This window comes from Pituophis catenifer, unplaced genomic scaffold, assembly GCF_029215685.1.
Source record: "Pituophis catenifer annectens isolate HBS135680 unplaced genomic scaffold, rPitCat1.0.hap2 SCAF_3, whole genome shotgun sequence".
Taxonomy (NCBI): domain Eukaryota; kingdom Metazoa; phylum Chordata; class Lepidosauria; order Squamata; family Colubridae; genus Pituophis; species Pituophis catenifer.
This window is the reverse complement of record NW_027256883.1, coordinates 146,497,241-146,524,238: the sequence shown is the minus strand read 5'-3', so window position 1 is coordinate 146,524,238 and position 26,998 is coordinate 146,497,241. Positions and strand designations below refer to the sequence as shown.

The 26,998-nt window shown below is 34.4% G+C and overlaps 1 protein-coding gene across 2 annotated transcripts in view; it reads left to right on the top strand.

Moving 5' to 3' along the window:
* Nucleotides 1–26,998, top strand: part of PDE4B (phosphodiesterase 4B) — a 234,649-nt gene that overhangs the window by 189,680 nt on the left and 17,971 nt on the right. For both annotated transcript variants that reach the window (XM_070939481.1, XM_070939482.1), the window contains one exon: nt 15,479–15,591. In XM_070939481.1, the coding sequence (XP_070795582.1) occupies nt 15,479–15,591 (113 nt within the window). The remainder of the gene's footprint in view (nt 1–15,478; nt 15,592–26,998) is intronic.

Genomic DNA, 26,998 nt, shown 5'->3' with positions numbered 1-26,998 from the left:
CCCTGAAAAGAGAAGTGTAATTGAGGCAGAAGGGACTATTCTGTCACCAACAAAGAATAACAAGCGCCATATTTTGCTATCTAGCCCTATTTTTTTCTTAATACAAATGTAATGTTTGTATTATTATTTGTAATGAAACTGGATGATGCAGACAGCTGGAACCAGCAGATATGTTAGCTATCGTTCTGTGCCAGAAGTCAGTAAGAGGACTCTTTATAATGCAACAAAGTATTATTGAGAAAAATAAATTAATTGTTCTAAAATCGGCAGAGATCAAAGAGTTACTTGGTTTATGCCAGTGCATCTTCAGATTCTGTCCTGCCACACGGCTAAGAGTGAATTGACTAGTGTTTGAAAGATACTGCTTACAACCTAAATGTTATTTCCTGCATTGCAGATGTAGTTCATTCCCACAGCGAATCCACTTCTCATTTTCCTATTGCTTAGAAACAAGCTTCCCCCTGAAAGTTGGAATCATGCATCTTAGTAAGTATTTCAGTTATGCTATTGACGTCAATGCAGTCATTAAATAGATTGTCTGCCCTCCTGACAGTAAGCTTATGCCGAAGACCTAGAGGCAGACACATTTTAAAAGAAGAACATCAGGTTTTCTTTCAGCAGATTGAGAGAATAAGGAGGGGGGATTCTTTCTTAGTATTTCTGTACAATTTCCCTGCATGTCAAAATTGCATTGCTGAGAATCACTAGTAGACTCAGATGTTGCTGTTCAGTTCCTAGGTTCACCAACAATTTTAAATGAGTAACTCAAAAATTACTTCTTATGATCAGCTTCAATTGGGAAATGCCACAAATTTTACGTCTTGGTTCATTTATCTTGCATGCATCATGTAACTTTAATCAACTAAACCTTTTTAGCCGTTGACTCCAAACCTTCTGGGATTGATTTCATGAGCCTATTAAAAAATAGCTGCCGTGTCTCCTGTGGGCTCTGAAGACATGTCAGCCAATCATGTATCCATAGCAACCGATGTAAACTGTTCCCCCTCAGCCACACCTGTGAACTTTCATGTTAGACATTCCACACGTGCTACACTCATCATGCGCTCTGCCATTCCATCCAGTCCAAATGCCATCTATGGCAGCTGAGCAAGTTATGATGATGTCAGTGGGACTCCCCAAGTGTAGTCAAGGAACCCTTCTGAGGTTCCAGGAGGAGGGAGGGGACTTTTTCCGGGTGAATTACTGACAGATTCATTCATTATCCTGACCAGTTGCAGTCTAGAGCTTCCCATCTTCTGTCATGCACAGTAAAGGATATGCAGCTGTCCGAAACTGACAGATAAGATTTTTCTTTAAAAAGGCTATTAAAGATTCACAGCTGAGGATATATGGCAGCTATAAATATGTGGCAGACAACTTTGCCCTTTGATGGAACAATCAGGTATGTTTAAGAGAAAATTAGATAATTTTCCAGTGTTTTCTTATTGGTTGCTTTTCGTTAGGTTTAGAAATGTTCTTCCTACCTTGTTATCATAGCTTTTTTCAATCTTCACTTATTAACCTGAAGCACTCTAAATATTTCTCTATAATCCATAATTTAGGTTCATAAAACTGATATTTGACCTGCTTTACAGGGGAAAAAAAGTTTATGTTTAAACTCAGCTTGAACGACAATTGCAATTTTAACTAATGGTGCTTTATTACATTTTAAATAGTACAGTTCTGGTTTGGGGATGATTTTTATCATTTTTATTTTCATTTCTTCATCCAATTTCATTTGAATCTGTTGTTTATTAAAATATTGTTTAAAACATCATGGTCCTACCTTGAATCATTCCAGCAAGCTCTCTTGATTTCATAGATTTACGTCAACTGAGAATGGGAAAGATAAAACCTAAATCTCCATAAGGTAGTGGATACATTTTATATAATGAAGATATGCACATATTGAAGAATTCATAAATCAAAATTTTAACTGTGTGCAACTTCAAAAGATCATATTTATATAGTATTTTGCAGTTGAGCTTTGGAAAATGTGTTGCCACTAAAAAATAATTCAGGAATCAAGAAAGCATATGGCAACAATTACTTGTAAGTCTTTTATTAACTCTTGTTCTTATGGAATCCATGCCATGTCTTATGCTAATGTCAGTGATTGTAAGAAATGTCCAGGAAAAGACTAGGAACCATAACATGAAACAATTATGGAAACATTAAAACATTCTGAGGCAAGTCAAACTCAAAAAAGTGAAAGTTAATACTGTTTTCCATACTGTAGTGCTTTCCAGTACATTCCTTAATAGGAAAAATAGTTTTTCATTTGCCTTCCTTAGTTGTTTGATAAGAACTTTTATTTTAATTTTTTACTAAGTGTATAAATTACATACAATTTTTTTTTTTTTTGCCAAGTGTATAAATTACATGCTAATCCTACAAGGAATCTTAAGGTAATTCAGATAACTACAAGGGAAATGAATTAAAGTCAGGTCAATAATAAGAATAAAAATATAGTCATAAACATAAGTGAAATGGTTATAGTTAGAATTACCAGCACCTCTTAATCATATATTTTGTTAACACTTAAAAAACACAAATTATACTGTTAATTGATATTTCACTATATCATACTTAAAGTTTTCAAAACAAAGTATTTTAATATTTAATGATATTGACTTTTGTTTTACTCAAAATATACTCATGTATGTTTTATACAAATGGAAATATTTTCAGTGTATAGAAAACATAGCCATAAATATTAATTCCTCACTAACGTTAGAATTCTAATCAAGTGTCTCAATAATGTCTATTCTGAAGATGTTATTAAATTTAAAATAGTTATCTTTCCTTAATTTGTTCAGTTGGGAGCTCTTGGGATGTTTACTCAGAAACAGGTTTTATTCTGTCAATTGGTATTTAGTTTCAAGTCTGCTTAGAAAGTGACCTTAAATATAGAAAAATAACCTTTAATCATCTTTCATGTTTTGGATTAAATTTTCCATGTTTTAATTAAATTGAAGGGTTTAGTATTGAAATAAATTCCATCATTCTCCTGCAAAAATGCTTCATCTCTGCTATTTTTGCCTACAAAAAAATAAAAATAAAACCTGAGATGCACTTAAACACATTTTATTGGGAGAAGTTGCTGTAAGAAATATTTAAAAATCGGAAGTATCAAAGCTTTTTTATTAATGTATTAATAAAAGTAATGATAAAAAAAGCGAAACCCTGGAACAAAAAATAGGAACAGATCTTTTTTTTCTTTTTGTCAATATTTATTCTTGTTATGATGAATAACGACCCTTCCCTTATTTTGAATATAAGCATATTTCTAAATATTAGACTGTAGGAAAATACTTAAAGTAGTTCCCAACTCATGATTCTAAGGACATCTTCACTATCCTCACTTTCAAATTCTTGAAGTAGTCTGAAGGTGATCAATGATGGCTGATTCTGGCCAACTTGAAATCTTGAAAATAAGGAATGAACATAATTGCTCCACTCCAAGCTGTTATAGATACAGCAAAAATATTGGGTCGTCCCCCCCACCCCATTTCACTGAAAATAGAAAGGGACATAACTGTGTTCTTTGTGGGCTTTTGACCCCTGCAGAAAAGAAAGGAGAATCAAATGCTTCATCTCTGCTCACAAATGCTTCATCTCTGGTTGTTTTGCCTGGTATGCTAAGTAGATGCAAAGCTATTGAGTTAACGTTTTCTCTACAGGATCTTAAACTCAAAAACCAGAAAGAAAAGGGAGGTATAAGTTCTTTCCAACAGGGAAACTGAGCCACATAGCGTCCCAAAGAATATTTCATCTTTATTTAAGATGAAAATAAATCGAGTTCGTTCTCTAATACCTTGAAGATTGACGGGGCTCAGCCCAGAGGTTTAGAGTGCTTTCCAAGTGGCTTAGAATCCTTATTTCAAAGTGCTTAGTAAACTAGAAAATTGCTACCTGGTCAAGAGTCTAAAATAGATGTACAATTAACATCATATTTTTCATAAAAAGAAATAACCCTGCATAAGTCTTAAATAGCTGTGATTCTTAAGTAATAACAACTATTTGTTATTATCCCTGTGGAACGAACTGCCCCCGGAAATTCGTAAGATCTCCGACCTCCGGGCGTTTCGCTGCGCACTGAAGACCCTATTATTCCGCCAGGCCGGACTAACAATACAATAGCTTTTAAATTGGGATATTTAAATTTATTGGGGTTTTAAATCTGAGCCACTTTATTTAATTATTTTAAATTTTATATTGTTGTTTTGTTTGTGTTTTTAAACAGGCTGTACACCGCCCTGAGTCCTTCGGGAGAAGGGCGGTATAGAAATAAAATTATTATTATTATTATTATTATTATTTAGAAAATTGGTCGTCGTCATCGTCCCCCAAATATTATAGTACAAGAAACAATTTAACAATTATGGCTAAATAAGCTAGAAATCCTCAGAATGATATACCTTTACTATTAACCTTACACTGAGTTACATTTTTTCCTTCTTAACTCTTTCAGGTAGGGTGGGAAACATTTGTGGGCTACGTGGGCTTTTATGAACGGAAACATAATTTAGCTAACGCTGAACTCTTGTTGATAGATGATTCAGGTAGCTATGGAAATACTACTTCAGGTAGTATTTGATCTCTTCTAGATTGACAATGGTCCCGTTCATATTGGGACACACTTTAGATTTATAATGCTTGTATTTTATTCAACAGGGTTATATTCTGTGTCCCAAATAAGTTGTTGGGTATATTAAGATTACCATGTCAAGAAATAGCTCTGTGTTTACATAAAAAGAGAATGGCAAATAGATGCAAGTCTGTACTACATTTTGCTTCCGATTCTGACTGGCCTTATAGGACTAGTGTATACAACTAAATAGCAAAAGAACAATGCTAACATTGGGTTTTTAGAAGCCATTAGCCATGCTTTGGGTTCCCATTCTGAGTCAGGCATTGGTAGAGCGTATCTGCTACCATTTCTGACCGCTGGTCTTATCGGTTGGTCATTATGATTATGAATACTAAATTCAAACAACATTTAGGGACCGTTGTTTTAACAGGATATAGTACATTGTCTTTTACATTGTCTTTATTACCTACCTGTTATAATAGTGTTGAAGGTGGTGAACAATACACAGATCAGACAAGAGTCCAAAGGTGTGCAAAGAAACAGTTTCATGTTGCAAGAAACAGTTTGCCAAAATATTAGGCATAAAGTATTTCAATGGACAGAAATTAGGTACCAGAAAAATAGTTGAACTGAGAATAGTCTTTGATTTAGCCATGGCTAAGTGAAGCATTTATGTTCCTCTATTCAGTATTTTACTTCAATCCAAGGGCCAACAAGTAAATGGTACTGTACAGAAGGGGAGACATAGTCCTGATAGAGGTCAATTCAACACTCCACAGATACCAGTCATTTTGCAGACCAAATAGATAGCCTTAAATACCTTGTCTCTATAGGACTCTGAAGTGTATTTGTGAACATATAGAGGATATAGGGAGGAAAAGACAAGGGAAAACACTCTTATAAACACACTTCTGTAGTATATGATCTCTATAATATGTAAAAATGAATAGTCTTTCATATAATCATAGGCATACTAAGCTTGGCTGAAAATATCCAGATATTAAATGTTCTGTATCTTGTTGCTGTCATCTCATGGTCCTCTCAAATTTTGTAGGCCATATATGCAATGCCTACATACAAGCATGTATGCATATACCTCTTCTGTTATTCCCTATTTTGAGTGACATATATAAACCACACAAAACGAGAACAAGCCAAAGCTATGATAAAATAAAAACTATATTTCTCTCATCCTCATTTTTTGGGCAATCATTTTCACACATGCATTCTTTTTCACATCCAAAGCCATTTCATCCTCCCACCAAACTTCTTTTTCATACTTTTCTCAGGCATAACTGAACTTACTTTCCTGGCACTCTGTAATATAATTTTTTCACTGTATACCAAGCAGTTTCCATGTCCTTCTTCCTTATGTCCCTTTTGAATTCATTCTGTTGGGAGATTAATCTAGAATAGAATAGAATAGAATAGAATAGAATAGAATAGAATAGAATAGAATAGAATAGAATAGAATAGAATAGAATAGAATAGAATAGAATAGAATAGAATAGAATAGAATAGAATAGAATTCTTTATTGGCCAAGTGTGTTTGGACACACAAGGAATTTGTCTTCAGTGTACATAAAATAAAAGATACATTCGTCAAGAATCATAAGGTACAACACTTAATGATAGTCATAGGGAACAGATAAGCAATCAAATCATATTAGGAAATAGTCAATATAAATTGTAAGGATACCAGCAAGAAGGTTACAGTCATGAACTCATAAGTGGGAGGAGATAGGAACGATGAGAAGATTAGTGGTAATGCAGACTTATTTGACAATGTTGAGGGAATTATTTGTTTAGCATAATGATGGTGTTCAGGGAAAAAACTGTTCTTGTGTCTAGTTGTTCTGGTGTGCAGTGCTCTATAGCGTCGTTTTGAAGGTAGGAGTTGAAACAGTTTATGTCCAGGATGCGAGGGGTCAGTATACAGGTCCTCAATGGAAGGCAGGTTGGTAGTAATTGTTTTTTCTGCAGTTCTAATTATCCTCTGAAGTCTGTGTCTATCTTGTTGGTTGCAGAACCAAACCAGACAGTTATAGAGGTGCAGATGACGGACTCAATAATTCCTCTGTAGAACTGTATCAGCAGCTCCTTGGACAGTTTGAGCTTTCTGAGTTAGCGCAGAAAGAACATTCTTTGTTGTGCTTTTTTGATGACGTTTTTGATGTTAGGTGTCTATTTTAAGTCTTGAGATATAACCTAAAAATTTGAAGGTCTCTACTGTTGATACTGTGTTGTCTAGTATTGTAAGAGGTGGTAGTATGGGAGGGTTTATCCTAAAGTTCACCACTATTTCTATGGTTTTGAGTGTGTGTTCAGTTCCAGATTGAGGCTAATAGTTCAACCTCCCGTCTGTATGCAGATTCATCATTGTCTCGAATGAGACCGATCACTGTTGTGTCATCTGCGAACTTCAATAGTTTAACAGTTGGATCGTTTGAGATTCAGTCATTGGTATATAGAGAGAAGTGGAGAGAGCACACAGCCTTGTGAGGCTCCTGTGCTAATTGTACAGGTATCTGATGTGATTCTGCTTAGCTTTACCTGCTGCTTTTTCATCCAAAGCCATTTCATCCTCCCACCAAACTTCTTTTTCATACTTTTCTCAGGCGTAACTGAACTTACTTTTCTGGCACTCTGCAATATAATTTTTTCACTGTATACTAAGTAGTTTCCATGTCCTTCTTCCTTATGTCCCTTTTGAATTCATTCTATTGGGAGATTAATCTAACTTCTAGTACTTCTTCTGAAGTAGTTTACTTTCTCTTCCAGCAGTTTTCCACTTTCACTGTTCTTTCAACATTTTTTTCCTTCAGGTCCATTTCTCCCTGCAGTTCACTGTTGAAACAAACAACAACAACAACTAATCCATACATTTGAAATAAACAAGACTTTTCTAAGCAGGTAGAAAAAACTTCATTCTTGTTAATTTTGGGGTCTCTGAATGGCTCAATTATTTTTTTTCTGAATTCTCATTTTATTCCCAGTCATTCATTTGTGTTATGTACCAAAATAATTTCTCCTTTAGACTGCACTCTTTCAGAATGTAGCACACTTATTCCAGACAACTATTCTTTCATTATTATTGTGGAGTGTAAAATTCACCTATCACTAGGCTGTGGATTTCTATATTCATATGCATCTACAACAATGTTTTGTCATGCATTTTAGTTCTTTGATTCAGAATTCCATGTATTCATTTTCTACTCAGGATTAAGTGACTGTCTACCAGTCATGACTTTGGTCAATAGAAACTTTCATATAATACTTTATATATTTTACTCTGAGAAGGAAAAAGTGGATTAGTCTACCATTTTTAGTTATGCCCATTCCAAGAGATAAGGATGTACTATTCAGTTTTGGCATATTCTGTTCATTAAAGCACGAGCACAGTCAAAGCACAGTTTTACCCGAGGCATGTTCAGTCTATTTTATGCAAATTCAGCTTCAAATCTAGAGACAACCTTGGAAGCCATCATACTATTTATTTATTCAATTTCTATAGTCACCCATCTCAACCAATGATTCTAGGTGGCCTACAATTCAAAAACATATACTACAAATAAAAGAATAAAAACATTTTAAAGCAAATAGCAATAGCACTTAGATTTATATACCACTCCATGGTGCATTACAGCAAACTCTGAACAATTTGCAATGTCAGCAAGGTCAGACTCCAACCATCTGGGTCCTTTTACCGACCTCAGAAGAATGGAGGGCTCAGTCAATCTTGAGCCAGTCAGGATCGAACTCCTGGCAGTGGGCAGAGTTAGCTTATAATATTGCATTCTAACCACTGTGCCATCATGACTCCTGACAATAAAATAAAACAAAACAATAAAAACTATTTTAAAAAACCATCCAAAATAAATATACCCAGTAGTCAAGATACTTGGCATACTGTTGACTGCTTCCACCCAATTAAAACAGAAATATACAATGTACTGAGATACACGCCTAGTAATTGGCCAATCAAATTGACAAGACTTGGATATGACTGAATGGATATCATCATCATCAATTATTAATTACAGCCAAATACCAATCCTAAAAGGAAATTTGGGTTGTGTATAATGCTTTACATTACATTTCATTCTGCCTACAAAGCAGTATTAGTGCAGAGCATTTCATATTCTGACAGAATTATATTTCCCAGAACTGCACAAAACAAACAGTATGTACTAAAACTACCTCAAATCATTTCAAAAAAATAATAATAATCGTAATTGAATGGCACCTGGTAGAAATCACAAAATGCAGGAAATATATCAAATGTCATTTCACATTAATATGTTAGGAAACCTTAAAAATGAAATTTACCTACATACTTAGAAGTATTCTGATCACTGAATAAGCAGGAATAGCAAGAAAAAAAGAAACTTATCTTGGAGCATGGACTGGAAGGAAATCTACACAGATCTGGTTCGTTGAGGAAATGATGATTTCACATATAATCATTTTATTGACTAACCTTAGTTCTCCATTGCCCAGTGGAATTTTTGCAAGCATTCATGAATCAGTGAGGAAATTACCATTTGCCTGCAAATTCTATTAAGTTGGAGCATTGTGAGAAGTCCCTAACAGTCAACAAGTGCATCTTTCAGGAAAATATTTTAAATGAGGTAATTAGCTTCAGAAGACAATATTCACAGAGACAATATTACACAATAAAAATACATTACGTTTGCATAATTCCATGTGAGAAACAGCATCAATCAGTTCAAATGTTTGTCCTCCAAAAAAGTCTCATAACATTCTGAATTATGTTGATTATATATTTTTATAATATCTATGTGAAACACATCCTTATGTAAATTTCTTCAAATTAAGGGCTTCACTAAAGACACTGCGATCGCCACAATGGATGAATGGCTGCAAAAGTTGATGGAGTTAGCAGAGATAGCTAAACTGACTGCTTTAATAAAAGAAAAAGATACAGTTACTTTGTTTCTACTTGGAAACCGCTTCTGGACTTTGTGCTTGAGGTGGAAAAAAATAAAACTTTGATTTTGGGTTTTACCAATTCAATAGTTTTGTTGTTATAGAAATGACTAGTTTATACTATTATGTAAAAGTAAAAAGTTGAGGTTTGGTATTATTATCTTATTCTACTGCATCAAAGGGAGTCATTTTATCCTAAAATCATTCAAATAACAGCTGCATAGCTTTCAGACTAACTTCTAATACATTTCAGGTTGATATATTTATTTTTTATATCTGAATGTAAGTATTATTTAATGGAAGTACAAACTCTTAGATATGCATTCAATGCTGAAAACCCAGAACTGATGTCGGCTATTTCATATACTGTAATTGTATTTCATGTTTTGGCATGTCAAAATAATAAGATGCAGCTCTTTTGGCTTTGAAAGTTAAATGAAGGGTGTTTCTCATATACATGTTTTAATTTGGGATTATTGAATGATCACCTGAACCCTGCCCAAATGTCTGCCGTCAGCTGCTGTAGATTATTTTTCTCCTTCTCTATTACGTCTCTAAACGCCAGCGTGACTTTCATGCACATGGCTAGTGCTCTGTAAACTTATAGACACATTTTTCCTTGGATTGGGGCTAACTTTGATTTAATTTTGTTCTTTTATAACAGTTATCTGCAAAAGAAAAAGCCGTAGTTAAAGAGTAATGATAGGAAATACTCATTTAGCCTTTTCTCATATTTATACATAGCTAAAGAAGGGGCCACACAAATAACTTCTTCCCACTGGAGAATCAGTCAAATCAATTAATACCCTTATTTCAGTTTTTAATTTTCATGACATAAAAAATACAGCATATGGAACAATCCACATGCAGGTGCTTTAAGCATAGTAATTACAGACTTTAAAAGATTGTAAGACAAAAACTGTAAGGTAGAATGAAGCCGAATATACCTGTCCCAGGATAATGTTGCTGGATCCAATCTGTACTTAGCAATTGTCAATAAGAAAGACAAAAAAGTGTGGGTAGTGGATGTGGCAGTGCCTGGAGACAGCAGAAGAGAAGTAAAAGAACTGGAGATGATAACAGAATACAAAGACCTACAAACAGAAATAGAACGACTGTGGCACAGGCAAGCAAGGGTAGTACCAATAGTAATAAGTACCTTGGGTCCAATCCCAAAACAACTGGAGCACCACTTGAACACCATTGGCATTGTCAAATTCGCCATCAATTTTGCAATGTAGTCAATTGCAAAAAGCGGCTTTACTTGGAACAGTTTCCATCCTGCAACAATATCTAACACAATCAAACATTCAGATCTGCCTATCCCAGATCCTTTGTAAGTACTCAATAACTAGGCAAAAATGCCAAATCCAGTCTGAACATCTGGCTGACTGTGCTATGAATACTAATATTAATAATACTAATAATAATAATACTAATAATAGATAAATTAAAAAATAAAAGAACTGGAAAAAATCACAAAATATTGCAAACTCGCTGTTAAGGATATTGTTGTTGTGTTACCAACCAGCAGAGTGTAGAGCATAGAGAAACGTTGCTGAGAGCAATGAATAAGAGATGTGCAAACTGGTTTATCAAAAGTTTACTTTATAGTGAAAAAACAATCTCATAGTCTTTAAATCAATCCAAGTCTTTGCCAGTTAAATCAGTCCAGTGATATAAGAATCTTCTTACCACACAAACAGTAGTTGGTTACAATAACAAACTCACTCTGGTAACAAACCATGATGGTAGCAGATCCATCCAACTGATGATAACACAATGGTTGCAACTCCACACACAATGGTAGCTTATCATCAACTGAATATGTTACAGTACCTTTCTTAAATACGTTCACAAGTAATTACAGCATGACTCAGCATTACGATGAATCAGCAGGAAAACTTTAAAGTCACACAATACATATTCATATTAAAGTCACAGAACACATATATTGCCTGGACAACTTGTTAGGCTCAAACCATATCCTAACACTCGCTATCGAAACTACGTGATTATAGACGAAACTTGTAACAGTGATACCCATTGTCATAGGGGCACTGGTACCATGTCCAAGAATTATACAAAATACATCAAGAAATTGCAGCTTCCTGCAATAACACCAGCGGAACTACAAAAAAACTGTGCTACTCAGAACATCGTACATTTTAAGAAGATACTTGGTTGATACCTAGGATGCTGATATCAACCATCAACAAGAGGCAAAATAGCTGCATAAAGCCTCTGATGCACATAAGCTACCCCAAGAGTCTGTAGAGTCATCTCAGTCACAGATAAACCTCCAAGTGAAGGAAGTATTGTGTGTGCATGCCATTAGTTATTTATAAAAAATAATAAAAGTGGGATAAAAATAAATGAAATGTATCTAAAAATTAGCTAGCTGGCTAAAGGCATTTGGGCTCCCAAATGAAGTGTTATTTTAATGGTTATATTATCTTGAAGATTTTTTTAAAAAAAAAAAATTTTCCTTGATTTGTAGAAAGAAAAAAGAGTGACAGTACTAACAATAAATATATAATTAAATTTAAACAAGTAAAGAAATAATTGCACAACAGCATCTGATGAACATGTATATAAAAAAGGAACATTAGCAACTGCTTAAAGCACCATCCCTGTTTGTGTACACCACGGGTGTCAAACGCGCAGCATCACATATTGCAATGGTTTTTTCTTAAGAAAAGAACTTTTCCTTAAGAAATCTGCAGTGCTATGGTAGAAATAGTGGAAGGAGAGAAAAAAAGGAGACAACAGCAGCAAAGTGGATAGATTCAATTACAGTGGTAATGGGTATACCATTAGAAAACCTGAGGGACTAGGCTAAGAACAAATCACCCTGGAGAAATTTTGGTTGCTAAGAGTTTATGCTGACTTGATGGCACATTGTGATCATTATCAGGAACAGGAACCTTAAGCTCATTTGTGTGGGTGGGTGTCAGGTGTTCTATCTTTTTTCAAAATTATATTAAATAAAAGGTGGTTTCATTTCGCTTGTTTCAATAAGATCTATATAAACTATTGCTTTACACCCAGAGTTTGATCATTGAAACTCCTTATTCAGACATAATGAGAAACCAACCCTTTTTTGATGATTGAATTTTACTCCACCCTAAGCTTTCAACTTACTTAGTTTTACTTCAACCAGTAAAGGGGAATGGATGAGGAATGCCATGCTTTCTCATAATAAGATGGGAGCCTCCATGCTGTTTAAGTGAGATTCCCCCTTTAATTATGATATGCTAAAACTGCTGCCAACAATCTCAGAACCATCAAGAGCTCAGCACAGCAAAAACATTCATGTATCAAATAGCTAGAGGTCAAGTTAAAACTTTTTCTTTCATTGTTGATGAAAGATTCACATAATTATTGGTTTGAAATTGATTTGACCCAAGTGTGGTCAATATGGCTTCAGTAAAAGGTTAAAAAAAGTATGCTTTCATAGGGTTGGGATCATAAGTTTGTGGGGGCAATAAGCTGACTTTGTATAAATATACAAAAGTATGAAGGCTATTGCTTAACGCACTGTAAGCCGCCCTGAGTCTCCGGAGAAGGGCGGCATATAAATCAAATTAAAAAAAAAAAAAAATTGGAACAGGAGCTAAATCCTTGCTATAGTAGATTTTTGATAATACATCTCTGTTGAGTGTGAAACCGCTACTGTTAAAAAAAAAAATCTTGGAGAGGCATGTCATATAACCCCTGGTTTTGTAAGAGGTGGTTTCTCAGATTTGCCAAATTTCTTCTTGCTCAATTTATAAGGAATGTTTAAGTGAAATAGCTCAAGTTTAAAAGAACATCCTCTTTTCCAGACTAAGATATCTAATATTTTCAGGAAACACTACTGAACTCTAACTTTACTTCCCCAGAATGCATACTTTGTGATTGCAGTAAGAGTGAACAGTAATTTACCTCAGACCAGGAGCATCTCTGTAGTCCTTTCTAGGCTTTTAGCCTGCACGTAGTTGATTAGCTATCAGATTGAAAAGAAACTGTAGAAAAGATGAGAGTACATTGGCTAGTATCAATTTTTTTATTACAAGGGAGCTGATGACGAAGCTGGACCAAGAATGGGGAGGCCCGGGTTCAAGTCCATTCTTATCTATGAAACTCCTTGAGTTATTTAGGGCCAATCATTCTCTCTCAGCCTAACCTACCTCACAAGGTTCCTGGGGACATAACAAATGCACCATATAAATTACCTTCTGCTCTTGGATGAAAAGCAAGTTACAAATCCAGCAAATGTACAAAATAAATTTATTCAAAAAAACATATTAAAGACTGCCAAGAGTTGCAAATATTCCCAACCAAACCTGCTGAAAACAGTGATCACAATCATATGATTTCAGCCAAATGTACTTACAACCCTCCTGAAGACACTAATAGCTATTAACATAATTGTAGATGAGCAAACCTATGCGTGCCTAGAATGTATTATGAGCATTGTTAGGATTGCTGGTCCTGGGGTATTATGAAGTTCCAGATCTTAAAGAAGACTAAGGAATATTCTGGCCTTACACTCTAGACAGAAAATCTAAAATCCAGACAGAAAATCTAAAATCCGGACATATGTACAATAAGTCTACCTTACTGCTGTCCTTATCAACAGGCATTCTCCTGGTTGTACCATATTTGTGGATGTTCATTTGGTATTAATAAAAAAGGGTGTTTTTCCCAGCTTTGGCATCATTCTGTAGGGCAGTCTCTTACTAGACATAAGTTTTTACCGTTTTTTTTATACGTGCATGGTGGAAACAGCATGGTAGGGCTCAGCTATCGTAACTGAAATAGTGATAGCAAGAAAAAAAAAATCTTTGAAATTTGTCATCTTTGCCATTACTTTAAATCTATTGGATCTGGGTTGCAAAAGTCTGAATGTCCACTAGATAGTAGCAAAGGGGGTCTAGAAGTTTGGGATTTTATAGCCCAGCTTTGGTAGCTTTCCCAAGGCTCTCAAGCAGCTTCCCTAAACATTTCTTCCAAAAGGGATTTGGTAATCAATCCGAGCTTTATAGACATAGCTAGTTCTAAAGTTAAGACTACAACTTTAGAATATCTTTTGAAAAATTCTGTTTCAAAAGGGAAGAACAACCGACAGAAAGAGTAAATGTTTTGGAAATCCCTTGTAGAAATTCAGTCTAAAATTTCTTTGTGACTTCGGCATGAACAAAATGGAAATTTAATAATTTAAGAAAAGCCATACTTTCTATTTGTTTCCTAATTGTTAGATACTTCAAAAATGTAATGAACTAAACCTTAATTAATGGATGGGGGGGTTGTAGCACCTACGAAAATACTCTGAAACAGATAATCAAACTTGAACAAGTTTAAAAACTTGAACACGTTTATTTTGAATTATTTCTGCATTTCTTTTTTCAGAAAAATCTGAATCTGTTTTCTAACAAGGGAAAAAAGACGAGTAACACTGATGGCCTAATCTCCCTTGATGATATTTTAAATGTCTTATAAAAATGTCATCACTTTAATAGTAGAAATGGTGAGATGAGTAATGTTTAAGTGGAGGGGAAAATTTTTTTGCTTTTCCTCTGCTCTTCTGTGAGTGCACACATATGCAGATGAGCCTGTCAGAGAGTATCCCTCCTCCTACACCACTTCGTAGAAGAAGTTTGTTGATATATTACAGAAACTGATTCTTCAAAGCCTGCGAGGAAGGACAAAAAAGAAAGCAAGGAACACTCCTCCCCACACACACACATACACAAAACCACAACGACCATTCAAAAGCTTGGACGTGCATTGATTTGTTCTACTAGAGAGTGGAACAGCAGCCTGAAGAACTTATGATGAAAGAGCACTGCAGTCCCTACAGCAGTGTTGGACCAAGTCGGATCAGCAATTCCACCATGGAAAGCCTGCCGTCACTCAAGCCTAACTACATGTCTGTATGTTTATTTGCAGAAGAATCTTACCAAAAATTAGCAATGGAAACTTTGGAGGAATTGGACTGGTGTTTAGACCAACTTGAAACTATTCAGACCTATCGATCTGTTAGTGAGATGGCATCCAATAAGGTAAGAGAGAAAAATTACATGCAAACAAATGTATTTTAAGAACAAAGTGAAAAGTTATGAATTTTTCTGCCTTCCCTTGATAGGTCAGATTGCTGACCTATTGTAAAAAATTAAAGCAATATAAACAAAGGAGTCCAAATTTTCAAAATCCTTACCAGAATGCTATTGAAGTTAATCAAGTATTGCTACTTTTAATGTTATAAAATTAAATATAACATTGCTATTATTAATAAAAACAGCAATTTAGAAAGCTGGAAAACAAATTATAGCATATACCGTAACTGTAATGCCAAAAGTAATTCTAGAAATATTCTAATATTATTTCTACAATGTATACCAGCAGTAGCAATCATCAGCAAATCAACTGAAAGGAATGATATAGATAAAAAGTACAACTATCCTTATGAAACTTTTGCTAGGTTTTTTTTTCCCTTCAATAAATTAAATGGCTTATAATGGTGCACATTTCAACCTACAATCTTTAGTTACCATGGATTGTATATGTGGAGCTTGTTTTAATTTTAGTTATATATTTTATATATATTTTTGCATATGGTAACGTTACCTGCATGTATCTTGTATATGTTTGGAACAGCTAATCAGTTAAGCTTGACAATAATATGCTTAAACTCATAAATGCCAAACAAGAAACTTAAAAGTAGCAATACATATAAAATACTGCTTCATCAGTGGAGATATTTCTAAACTCTGTAAGAAGGTATAATGGGAAGGTGATTTTTAGACTTGAGATATCTAAAATATTTGATTCTTATTATAATTTAGTATTTATGCGTTTGCATTCTAAAGTGTTTATTTTTTTTCTAAAGACAAATACACTTACCTCTTTTAATATCTAAGAGTTGGATATTATTTAAAATTGAAACCACTCCTTAGTTGGCTAGCCAAACCTTTGGTTAACAGAAGGCCAATGTATTCTCTGATGGCATGGATATCACCTCAACCATAATCTTAGGCATTTTTGAGAGAAAACATGGCTTGTGTCTGACTGAAGGACTTAATAAATTTTTGCCCAGGGTTAAAGCAAAGACTTTACACTCTGGTCTGATTAGTGAATAACATGTATAACTTTCTTCAGAGGCTTTCAACTCCCAATTTACTTAGAACTCTATTGTTAACTCTCTTTTATCAGTCTCATTCAAAGTGTGCATTCATATATATTTATAAGTATAGTCTAGAAGTCATTTACAATGGTCATTATAGGATGGTCACTAGGCCGGAGCCTTATGCAGATACTTTGTAGTTTGTTTCTATTATTAAGTAAAGAATAATCAACTTCAATGAGATGAAGATGATACAACTGTTCTCTATAGGAAAAAAGCTATTCAAGCAAATACTATATCAATTTTTGAGTACAAATAAAATTAAAACTAGATTTTTTCTAAATAAACCACATAAATAAAATTGCATGTCCCAATTTTACTTCTCTTAGAAGTAAAATTATATCCTACATATATACTGTATATGAAATGGGTTTACATTGCCCTTCTCATTTTGTCTCTACTATGTCATATTTATTCTGTGTTGCAATTTTTGAAAAACCATTTGAAAATTGAATGCTTACAGCTGAAAATAGAGCAAATTGAACTTTTCAGAACCCAAGAAGCCTTTTGAAATATGCTGAGTTATTGTCAAATTTCCCACATCTGTGAAGTATCTGAATAATCTGTCTTCCTTCCGTCAAAGACTTCTGCATAGAAATTTGCTAATTGCAAAACAATCAAATGTTTTGAAAACAGGATGTTTCTAGCTCCCCATAGTAAAGAGCAGAAAAACAGAAGAGAAAGGAAGGCAGCAAGTAGATCCTGCAGGATTCCAAGTGTGAGGGCTGTAAAAACAGTGACCTATCTTCCTGACCTCTGCTATTGCTAAGTTCCTGGCTCCGTGCCACTGAAGCCCAAACTACGTCATTTCAGAATGATAGTGGGCATGGCACAGCTGTTGTAAGTGTGACTCGAATTTCCTGTCTCCTTCCTGACAGACGTAGTTTTAAAAGTACAGCATTGCAAAAACAGGAGACAACAGAGGAAAGATTGGTTTTGAATCGCTTTTCAGAATTGCTTCCCAAAAGATGATTCTTGATATTGATAAACACCAAGAGATCCTACGTGAAAATATTCAGGGTTTTTTCTTTCTTTCAGTAAACAAGCTGGAAATGTTTAAGTACTTAGAATACGAGGAATTTATTCCCTGCTATTCAGGAGAGAGATTCAGAAACTTTTAAAAACAATTGTGAAGATGCAAAAAACAAACACCCTCAGCAACCACTCCCTCATACAGCACATCAATATGTGTGGTTTGGCATATATATTTTATTAAAATGATAAACAAATATTTTCAGTTCTATTCAATCACTGATATCAATTACTGCTGCTAGCCCTACAGCTTCATGATGTTTTTCTGATGTAGTTTCTACATTGCCAAAGTTTCCAATCTCTAATTTGAATTAACATTCATTATGCTCATTTCTGAATCCTATCCATAGTCTTAGTCATCTATTACCATAGGTGTAGATCAAATAATAATGTTATTGTATTCATTGGGCAGATGGGTCTGCTTTTAATATAACCAAGGTCTCTAAAAGCAGGCAGAGATTGAGCGCGTCCTCATGTTATATGATTATTGGTATTTCTAGTAAGCATTAATCTATATGATCATTGTATTAATGAATAATAATTGGTATTTATGACTTGCAACTTTGTGATTATATAGCATGGCCTCTTAATTAGACAAAACACTGGACCAAATAATATTCCCAACATATTTATCTGTCTGCTAATATGAAGGGTTTGTAATTCTATGTTTTAATATGACTTTATATACAACTGAGATTAGTGAATTTAAAATATTATGTTCCTATTAAACATTTTATGTTATACAATTAGGACTTCAATTTGCCAGGACAGTGTATTTTTAGTTCTCCTAGACAATAATTTTTATAATGTTGAAGACTTGAATATCAGTTTTCAAGTCTTTTACTTAGGTAATTATATTGCATATTATATTTATGACTGAAGAATTTACCAAGCTTCTTTTCCCACATTTGAGTCTAGCTATTTTATATATGGCGTGACTGATGTAAGGAGAACAGCAGCAGTCACAGAATCAGACAGGCTGAGATTTTTAGAGTCACTCAAATGACCCCAAGGGAGATGCATCCTTCCATCACGTAGGCACTTTCTGAAATGTCTCATTATACCTCCTCTCCTTTGTTAGCAATGTCACATATTAGACCATTGTCCTCCTTATCTGTAAACTAAAATCTATTGATGTATACAAAACTTTTGCTACACTCCTTCTAAAGGGTTTTCAGGCACATAGGACACTCACGTCTTGGTTTTAGGAGGCTAAATAAACTAAACATGAGTACTCTAATGTAAACTTTGGAGGTAATTCCTGGCTGCTTGCCCCTTGCCTATGTGCTTCATTGCACAATGTCCATATTGAGAAATGGGGGGGACCTGATGTGAATTTGCCAGGACTGAATCTAGCTCACTTGGTACGTGATGTTTTGCTTAAGGTGTGCCAAGCTGTTCTTGCTTTTGAGTTTACTGTAATTTCCTTTGTTTAATCTGCATTACAAAATAGTCATACATCTCTAAAAGATTTACTTGGATTAACTGCTGGCAGTGAACTAGAAAACCTGCTACTTCCATTTTCTTTGTTTCTTACGAGGGGGCTTTAGCAGCTGTGAATCATAGAATTCTTTGGGATTCCCTTTTTGTTGATTGCCATTTGTCCTTAGGAACTGTGGCCTAAGCAAAGAAATGTTTCTAGAAATGAAAGACTAATAAGCCATAAGAGTGGACTCAGAATTACCCATGGTTTTATAAAAAGCATAATAAACATATGATAAATCTCAAATGAACTCAAGCTAGAGAAAGTAAATGCTTGCAAGTATGAGGTTGTTCAAATATAATTATTTAATTTAATTAATTTTAAATTTAATGTTACAATGTAAAGACTTGTTTCTTATTGAGCCTGGGGAATATTTAATATGATAACCTCTGAACCTCATCACTTATTTCAGGTGGAATAAGAAACCATGTTGTTTCTTATTCAAAGAAGTGAATTGTGCAAATATTTGGGTCTATTTGAGGTCATGTTTCTCAATCTCAGCCTCTTTAAAATATGTAATCTTCAACTCAATAAAAAAAGAACACAACTAAACAATTGCTATTGGTATGATTAAATGACTGCCTGCCACTAAAAAAACAAACTAAGGAAGTGTCAGAAAAAGAATTGCTAGTATTTCATTAGTTGCTTTGCTTGTAACCCACTCTGATATTTGCTGGATTCAATAGTTATATACTGTATATTGAAGAAATAGAGCATTTTTATAGAATCCATAAATATTGCTTTACTACTGTTATTTAATTGTTTATATTGTATGTTTTTAACTTTGGCTGTGCACCGCCCCGAGTCCTTCGGGAGAGGGGGCGGTATAAAAATCTAATAAATAAATAAAATAAATAAATAAATAAATAAATTTACTTATAGGTCCAAAGGCCTTTATTACTGGGCTTTATTCTTTATGAATAAAGATCTTAGATCTCATCAAAATGCATCCTTTCAATTTTCTGGTTTTGTCCTTATCCTTAAGGCCTTTATCCTTTTTGTCACTGGATACCTTTCAGAATATTCTTTTCATGTGTCACTTACCAGAATGGAACTTCTCTTACCTCATTTAACAGTAACCCCACTGTTCATTTTAATATCCTAGAATATGGATGATGGAGGATATCTTCCATCACTGTGAAATAATGGTTGCCTGATAAAATGTATACATAGCCTACAAGATGTTAGTTGGTTATTTTAAGCTATTTTCTAAAAGACAAAATAACCATTAAACATGTCTTTGAAATCGGATGCAGAAAGATCAAATTGTGTCATAAAATTTCCTCCAGCCAACCAAACTCAGGGTTTTATCAAAGAGTGTTGTAAATTAGCACAATAAACATGGGAAAGTATAGTCAAGAAAGTCAGAATGATGACACTTCTGGAATGGATATGGTTGAACAAATTAACCATTTGTATTCTTGCCCAGTGTATTTAGATACCATTCCTCCTCTTCATAAATAGATTAAAGGAGTTTTGTCATGATTCATTTGTTTCATAGATAACCACATGTTTAATATGACTTTTGTTTGTCTGCATGTAAAGTACCATATTTTCAACAGGTCACCTTTTCCACATGATGAGGGGGAGGTGTTAAAGATGGTTTTAATAGGTGGGAACACCTGGTTGATTTTTCCTGGGCAGCAACCTAAGCAGAGTTGGACATGGTAGATGGGAAACCCAGAGGGAATACCAGGGCTGTGGTTCAGACTGGGAAGCAAAACAAAAAGGAAATCTTGGAAGAAGGCAATAGCAAACTATTTCACTTGTCAAGAAAACCAAATGGATATTATGCATATAGTGTACAAGAATCAAGTTTGATTCAGAGGAGACCTATTTTTCATGATATATGAATAGAACAATTCAGGACAACAGAAAGAGAAAAATGTTATGTGAGCTGGGAAGTAACTAGTGATTTAATTATGGCCCATTATTGATGATTTAATTAATATGGATAATTATTATGGCACATTATTAGTGTTTCCTTGTATAAAATGTGCACATACTGATTGTCTGAAAATCATTTGAAAAATATTAGCAACAGAAAACACACTTTTGGCCCTTGTTGCCAAAATGATTTTTCAGAGGAGAGGGAAGGATTACTTGTTAGATTGGAAGGTGATATTCAAGGAAATGTGTGCTTTTAAAATATTTTTGGTCTTGAGCCAGAATTTAGTGATGTGCATTCGTGCATAACTTGTCTCTAGCTCTGTACTATTTATTATCCTTTGTTTAAACTGGATTATAGAGCCAAATAAAGCATTTAGTAGAACTGAGATTTCCCAAACATACCATCAGCTGATGCCAACTTCTCCTGCACATTTTCCTGCATTGTGTTTTCACATCATATGAATACAGGTCTTTGTACCTGTATCTCTTTTTATAAGACATATATTTAAAGGCAGGTGCTAAATTAAAAGAGTGCTAAGTTCTTCCTTTGTTTTTAGAGAAGCAAACTCATCCTGGAAAAGAGAGGTTTTATTCTGACAAGATTCCTAATGCTATTACACTTGACATTGGCCCAAACATCCATACAATATAGTAAATTCTATCTAAAAATATTCTACTTTTCTTCTAAAGCAATAATGGAAGAAAAATGTGTACAAGAGCTAAAATAGGTTGCATGTAACTACATACTATTTTGTTATATTTTGTTAAAGTGGCATGAAACAAAGCACTAGTATATATACATGTTGATACTCGGAAGGAACATAGTGGCTCAGTGGCTAAGATGCTGAGCTTGTCGATCGAAAGGTTGGCAGTTCAGCGGTTTGAAACCCTAGTCCCACGTAATGGGGTGAGATCCTATTACTTGTCCCAGCTTCTGCCAACCTAGCAGTTCGAAAGCATGTAAAAAATGCAAGTAGAAAATTAGAGACCACCTTTGATGGGAAGGTAACAGCATTCCGTGTGCCTTTGGCATTTAGTCATGCCGGCTACATGACCACGGAGACGTCTTCAGACAGTGCTGGCTCTTCCGCTTTGAAATGAAAATGAGCACCGCCCCCTAGATTCGGGAACGACTAGCACATATGTGCGAGGGGAACCTTTACCTTTACCTACCTACTCCACTTTAATCTCTATGCATGATATTATGCTTTTTCACCCTAGAATTGACCATAAAGGGATGAGGTCAGGGAAGAAATTTTGCTCCTTTTCTTTTAAATATCTTACTGCCTAAAGTTAATTTAATAAACCCATGCCTTTCCATCTTGGTCTAGCTCCTGGAAATTATTATAAGGGGGAAATTATCTTATTTTAATTTAGTTTATGATGATAAATTCAAAAAGTTAAATAAGTTCAAGAGACAACAGAAATACATCTTACTTCCATATTATTTGTACAGTGACAAGACAAAAGGTATGTGTTGTTGATAAAGGCTAAACAGTATTAAGACCAAGAGAAGTAAATTAAAATAATTTTTAAAAGTTTAACTTCACTGAAATCAGTAAGGCTTCATCTTGACTGGAACATATCCAAAATCTGGTACAAAATGGGCATTGTGTTTTTATTTCAGAACTATATGCACAATCTTGATATTTAGGAAACAAGCATTCTGCCAAAGTTATAACTATAGCATAATTAGCTAATCTATCTAAGCTCAAAAGTGCTTTTCCTTCCAGTCTTGTGTTTACATAAGTAATAAAGGAATTACTATAATGTTTTCAAAGAGAAACATAACATTTAGATTTCTGCCTGCAATGCTCACACAGAAATCCTGGCTAATTAAATCAGAGTAAGTATTAGTTCTTCTCGCAAAACAAGGGAATAACCAGAACATTTTTACTATCTGTTATTTTCTGAGAGGCCTTGAAGCTACGTTCATCATAAGCCAGTTTCAAACCATGGACCGAAAGTAGCTTATTCATCCTAAGGGAGCAATTAACCATAATTCAAACATACATGTAATGGGAAGCTCCTGTGAAGTACAGATTTCCAGATAGTTTCCAAATCTATGGAAAAGAAAAAACTGAGAACAAAGAACTTTTATGTAATTAAAGCTGCTTGTGCATATTCTGGCTTTGTTAGGATAGTATTTTCTTAATTTTATTACATGTGAACATGAACCAGCAATGAGCCATAAGATAAATACAAAAAATGGAAACACCAGAACAGAGACTACGGTATGTACATTACATACATTTACATTTTCATATGGGCAGTCATATTATCTATTTCATCTGTAGATGCGCTCGTGCTATAAACTACACTAATATTATTTTCCTTTGTTAGATTTATATATTAGCTTTTGTCAAGGAGTTTAGAACAGAGGAAACGTCAGTCCCTCTGTCTGTTGTTCTCATAAATACCATCCTATGTTGCTTGGGGTGAGAAATAGCAACTGGTGTAAGTGGCTTCCATGGAAGAGCCTGGATTTACTGACTCTTCATGGAAAACGGGGAAATCTTTACTTAACCCTTCTGTCACAAATGCCTCCAACCCAAGACATATTTTTTGGTTTGCAAGTTATTTTGATGCAATTGCAAATTACTGAATAGGGCTTGACAAACCTGTACTGAAAAGGAAAAGTGCTATTTTGAAATAAATGTGTATTGTGTAAATAGGTATTGGCTTTTGTCTGTAAAGAAATGCAATCAGTGGTGCACTAAGACTTGTTTAATAGGGAAACTCTTCAAATTGAGATTTGCTCCTGGTGAGACATCCATGCATAGAAGATCCAGTGGAATTTTTCTCTGTACTAATCAACCACACCAAGTAGATTGTGAATCTTTCTCTTTCATTCATAAATTCCTCCATTTTTTTGGCAGATATCTTTGCCCCTGAGAATGTTTAGACATAACAGATGCAGCCAAGTTTAATTTCTTCGAAAAGAACCAAAACCATCTGGAAATTAGATTATAGGGGATATACACTCTATATAAACTAGGCAAGGAATATGAATTCTAGAAATGCTTCCTAACAACAGATACTATTTTAAGACTATGAAGAAAAGAAGTCCTTTCTTTTATTTGGAGAATCTTATTGGATAGATTTTTATTTTTTTTTTACATCTGAACCAATTATTTCTCACACATGTGCAAAAATGAGCAAGAGAGGGGATAGGCATGATATAAACATCACTTTCATACCTACTGTACATGCAATGTGCAACAGAAATATAGAAAGGCAAAGTTTTTGATATTTCAATGTACATTGCATCATTTTGGCATCACTGTGTCAGCAAATATTGCCTATAGTGGATAAGAATATATTATATATTGCCATCACCATCGCGCAATTGTTTATCTATAATCTATTTCAGTTTACTGTATTCACTCATTATCAAACTTGTCAGTTTGAATCATAAAAATACATATCAGTTCTTTCCTATAAAATTAGCTTCCCCCAATGGCTGCTTCCCTGACATATTGTATCTGTACCTTTAATCATTCCTAGCAAATCACTGACTGTGTTGGCTGATTTAATGAAAGTTGCAGTCTATCGTGTGGATAGCTTGGAGAAGGCAAAATCGTCAACAAGGCTGCAAAAATGAAAAATGAAACTTTACCTAGCTTTAGTGTAAATCTAAAATAGTAACACCCAAAGATTTGAGAGTAAAAATGTCACAATGTTTTTAAAACAAAGCAAGGCCTCCATCACACTTAATCACTGTTACAATAGGCAGATCAATTTGCTGAATGACTGAATGTCAGGAAAACTTAATCAGGTAACCATTATTTTATAGTAATTTCAAAACTTGAATAACAGGAAACTGACACAACTAGAATCTGTTTTTCACAACTTTATGTATACTTCAACCATTGTTTAAAGGTTTTAGAATTTTAGAATAAATGTCTAATCAGATGTGAGACATGATGTGTAATCTTGCAATACATCATATGTGCAGCATTGTTGATTAAAAATATAAAATGTAATTTGATTTTAAATGAAGAATACCATTTAAACCTACATATTCTTTTAAACACATGGTGCTGCATTTATATGAGTCAATGCAAACTACTTAATCCAAAGTATTTATTTTCTTTGCTTTATTACCAATTTTACAAAAGAATACACTTCAGAGCATTCTTTTTTTTTTTTTTTTTTAAATTTGATTTATATGCCGCCCTTCTCCGGAGACTCAGGGCGGCTTACAGTGCGTTAAGCAATAGCCTTCATATTTTTGTATATTTATACAAAGTCAGCTTATTGCCCCCACAAACTGGGTCCTCATTTAACCTACCTTAGAAAGGATGGAAGGCTGAGTCAACCTTGAGCCTTGGAGAGATTCGAACCAGCAGTAAATTGCAGGCAGCTGTGTTAATAACAGGGTGCTTTAAACCACTGTAGTACCAAGGCTCTTCATGGATTTATGTGATAAAAAGACATTGTTCAATGTATAGGCATTTATCAGGATTATCACCTGATAATCAAAAATAGGTAGCTGTTGATTGTTTTTTTCTATTCCATAGAACTATATAATGACAGTGAAATATGGTCCTTTCCTGAAAAAAAATTACTGGAAACAGAAATTATTTATCTAAAATGCTTGTATACTACTTCCCATTAAATAAAGTTTAAATAATTAGTTTTTTAAATTAAATTATTGATAAAAATAGGCACTCAGTATGCTATAAAATGTACAAAATAAACAATAAATTAATATATAGTATGAGAGAAGTTAATAATGCATTCCTGGGCAAGAAAAAATAGAATGAAACTGTATTTGCTTGCTTTACAAAAATATAACTAAACCAGTGCCAGACATTTATCACTGAACAGAACCATTCACAAGGAGGTAGCTACCACTGCTCAGCAGACTCCTGTGAATCTGCTCGAGCAGGTCCCCCCTTTAGATTCTCTTAAAATATGGTCAGGAATATAGTGGAAGTTGTTCCTTCAAATACTGTGGCACAAGCTGAAAACATTTACCTACATTTTGTAATCAGTGGAACCATGTGTTCAGTTAAGCACTTGTCTGAATTCAATGAGATCCCTAAGCTGTTTTCATTTAGATTGGTTTTCCTTTGAATTGCTACATCCTGAAGGAATCTGTTATTGTCAGGCTCAGTTGTCAAGATAAGAATCTTTACTGCATACTAAAACCACTAAAACAGTTAAATGTTGTCTGTCAGCCTGAAGGTGCAGTTCCCAGCTTTATATGCACTATTGTTTAATTCCAGACCTTATTACTCCCACCCACATTGTTTAATCGTCTTTTCAGGTTGCAGTTCTTGACTATAAAGCTAGATGTGGATATAACTCGCATCTCTACTCTGAGAAATTCAGGGTCTCAACTCTCACTATTATGAATATGGCAAATCAATAAGTACTTGCAACATTCATGCTGTTTTCATAGAAAACTTTGTGCCAGTTTTTATTATCTAAGTCAGGGGTGTCAAACTCGCGTCGTCACGGCATTGTCACGTGACGTATCACAACTTTTTTCCCCTTCGCTAAACCAGGCGTGGGCAGCGCATGACTCATCTAGTCCACGGGCCGCAAGTTTGACAGCCCTGATCTAGGTAAGTAACCAGGCTCTCAAAAAATGAATAAAATAAAAGGAATTCTCCATTATCAAATTTTAACCTAAGAGACAATCTCTTCTTAATAATTTCAGTCTCCTTTTCAGATTTTTAACATTTATATTGCAGCGTTTTATTTTGTGATTACAAGTATGAAACTAAATATATTAAGCTGCATTTTTGTTCCCAATTTCTGGGATACTTTAAGGCTTGCCTACTGATCCTTTGATGTGAGTCTTAAATGAGATTCATCAGCCGAAAGTTATTCTCCCATGTGCCCACACGGCTAGGATTTCTGACCTTCA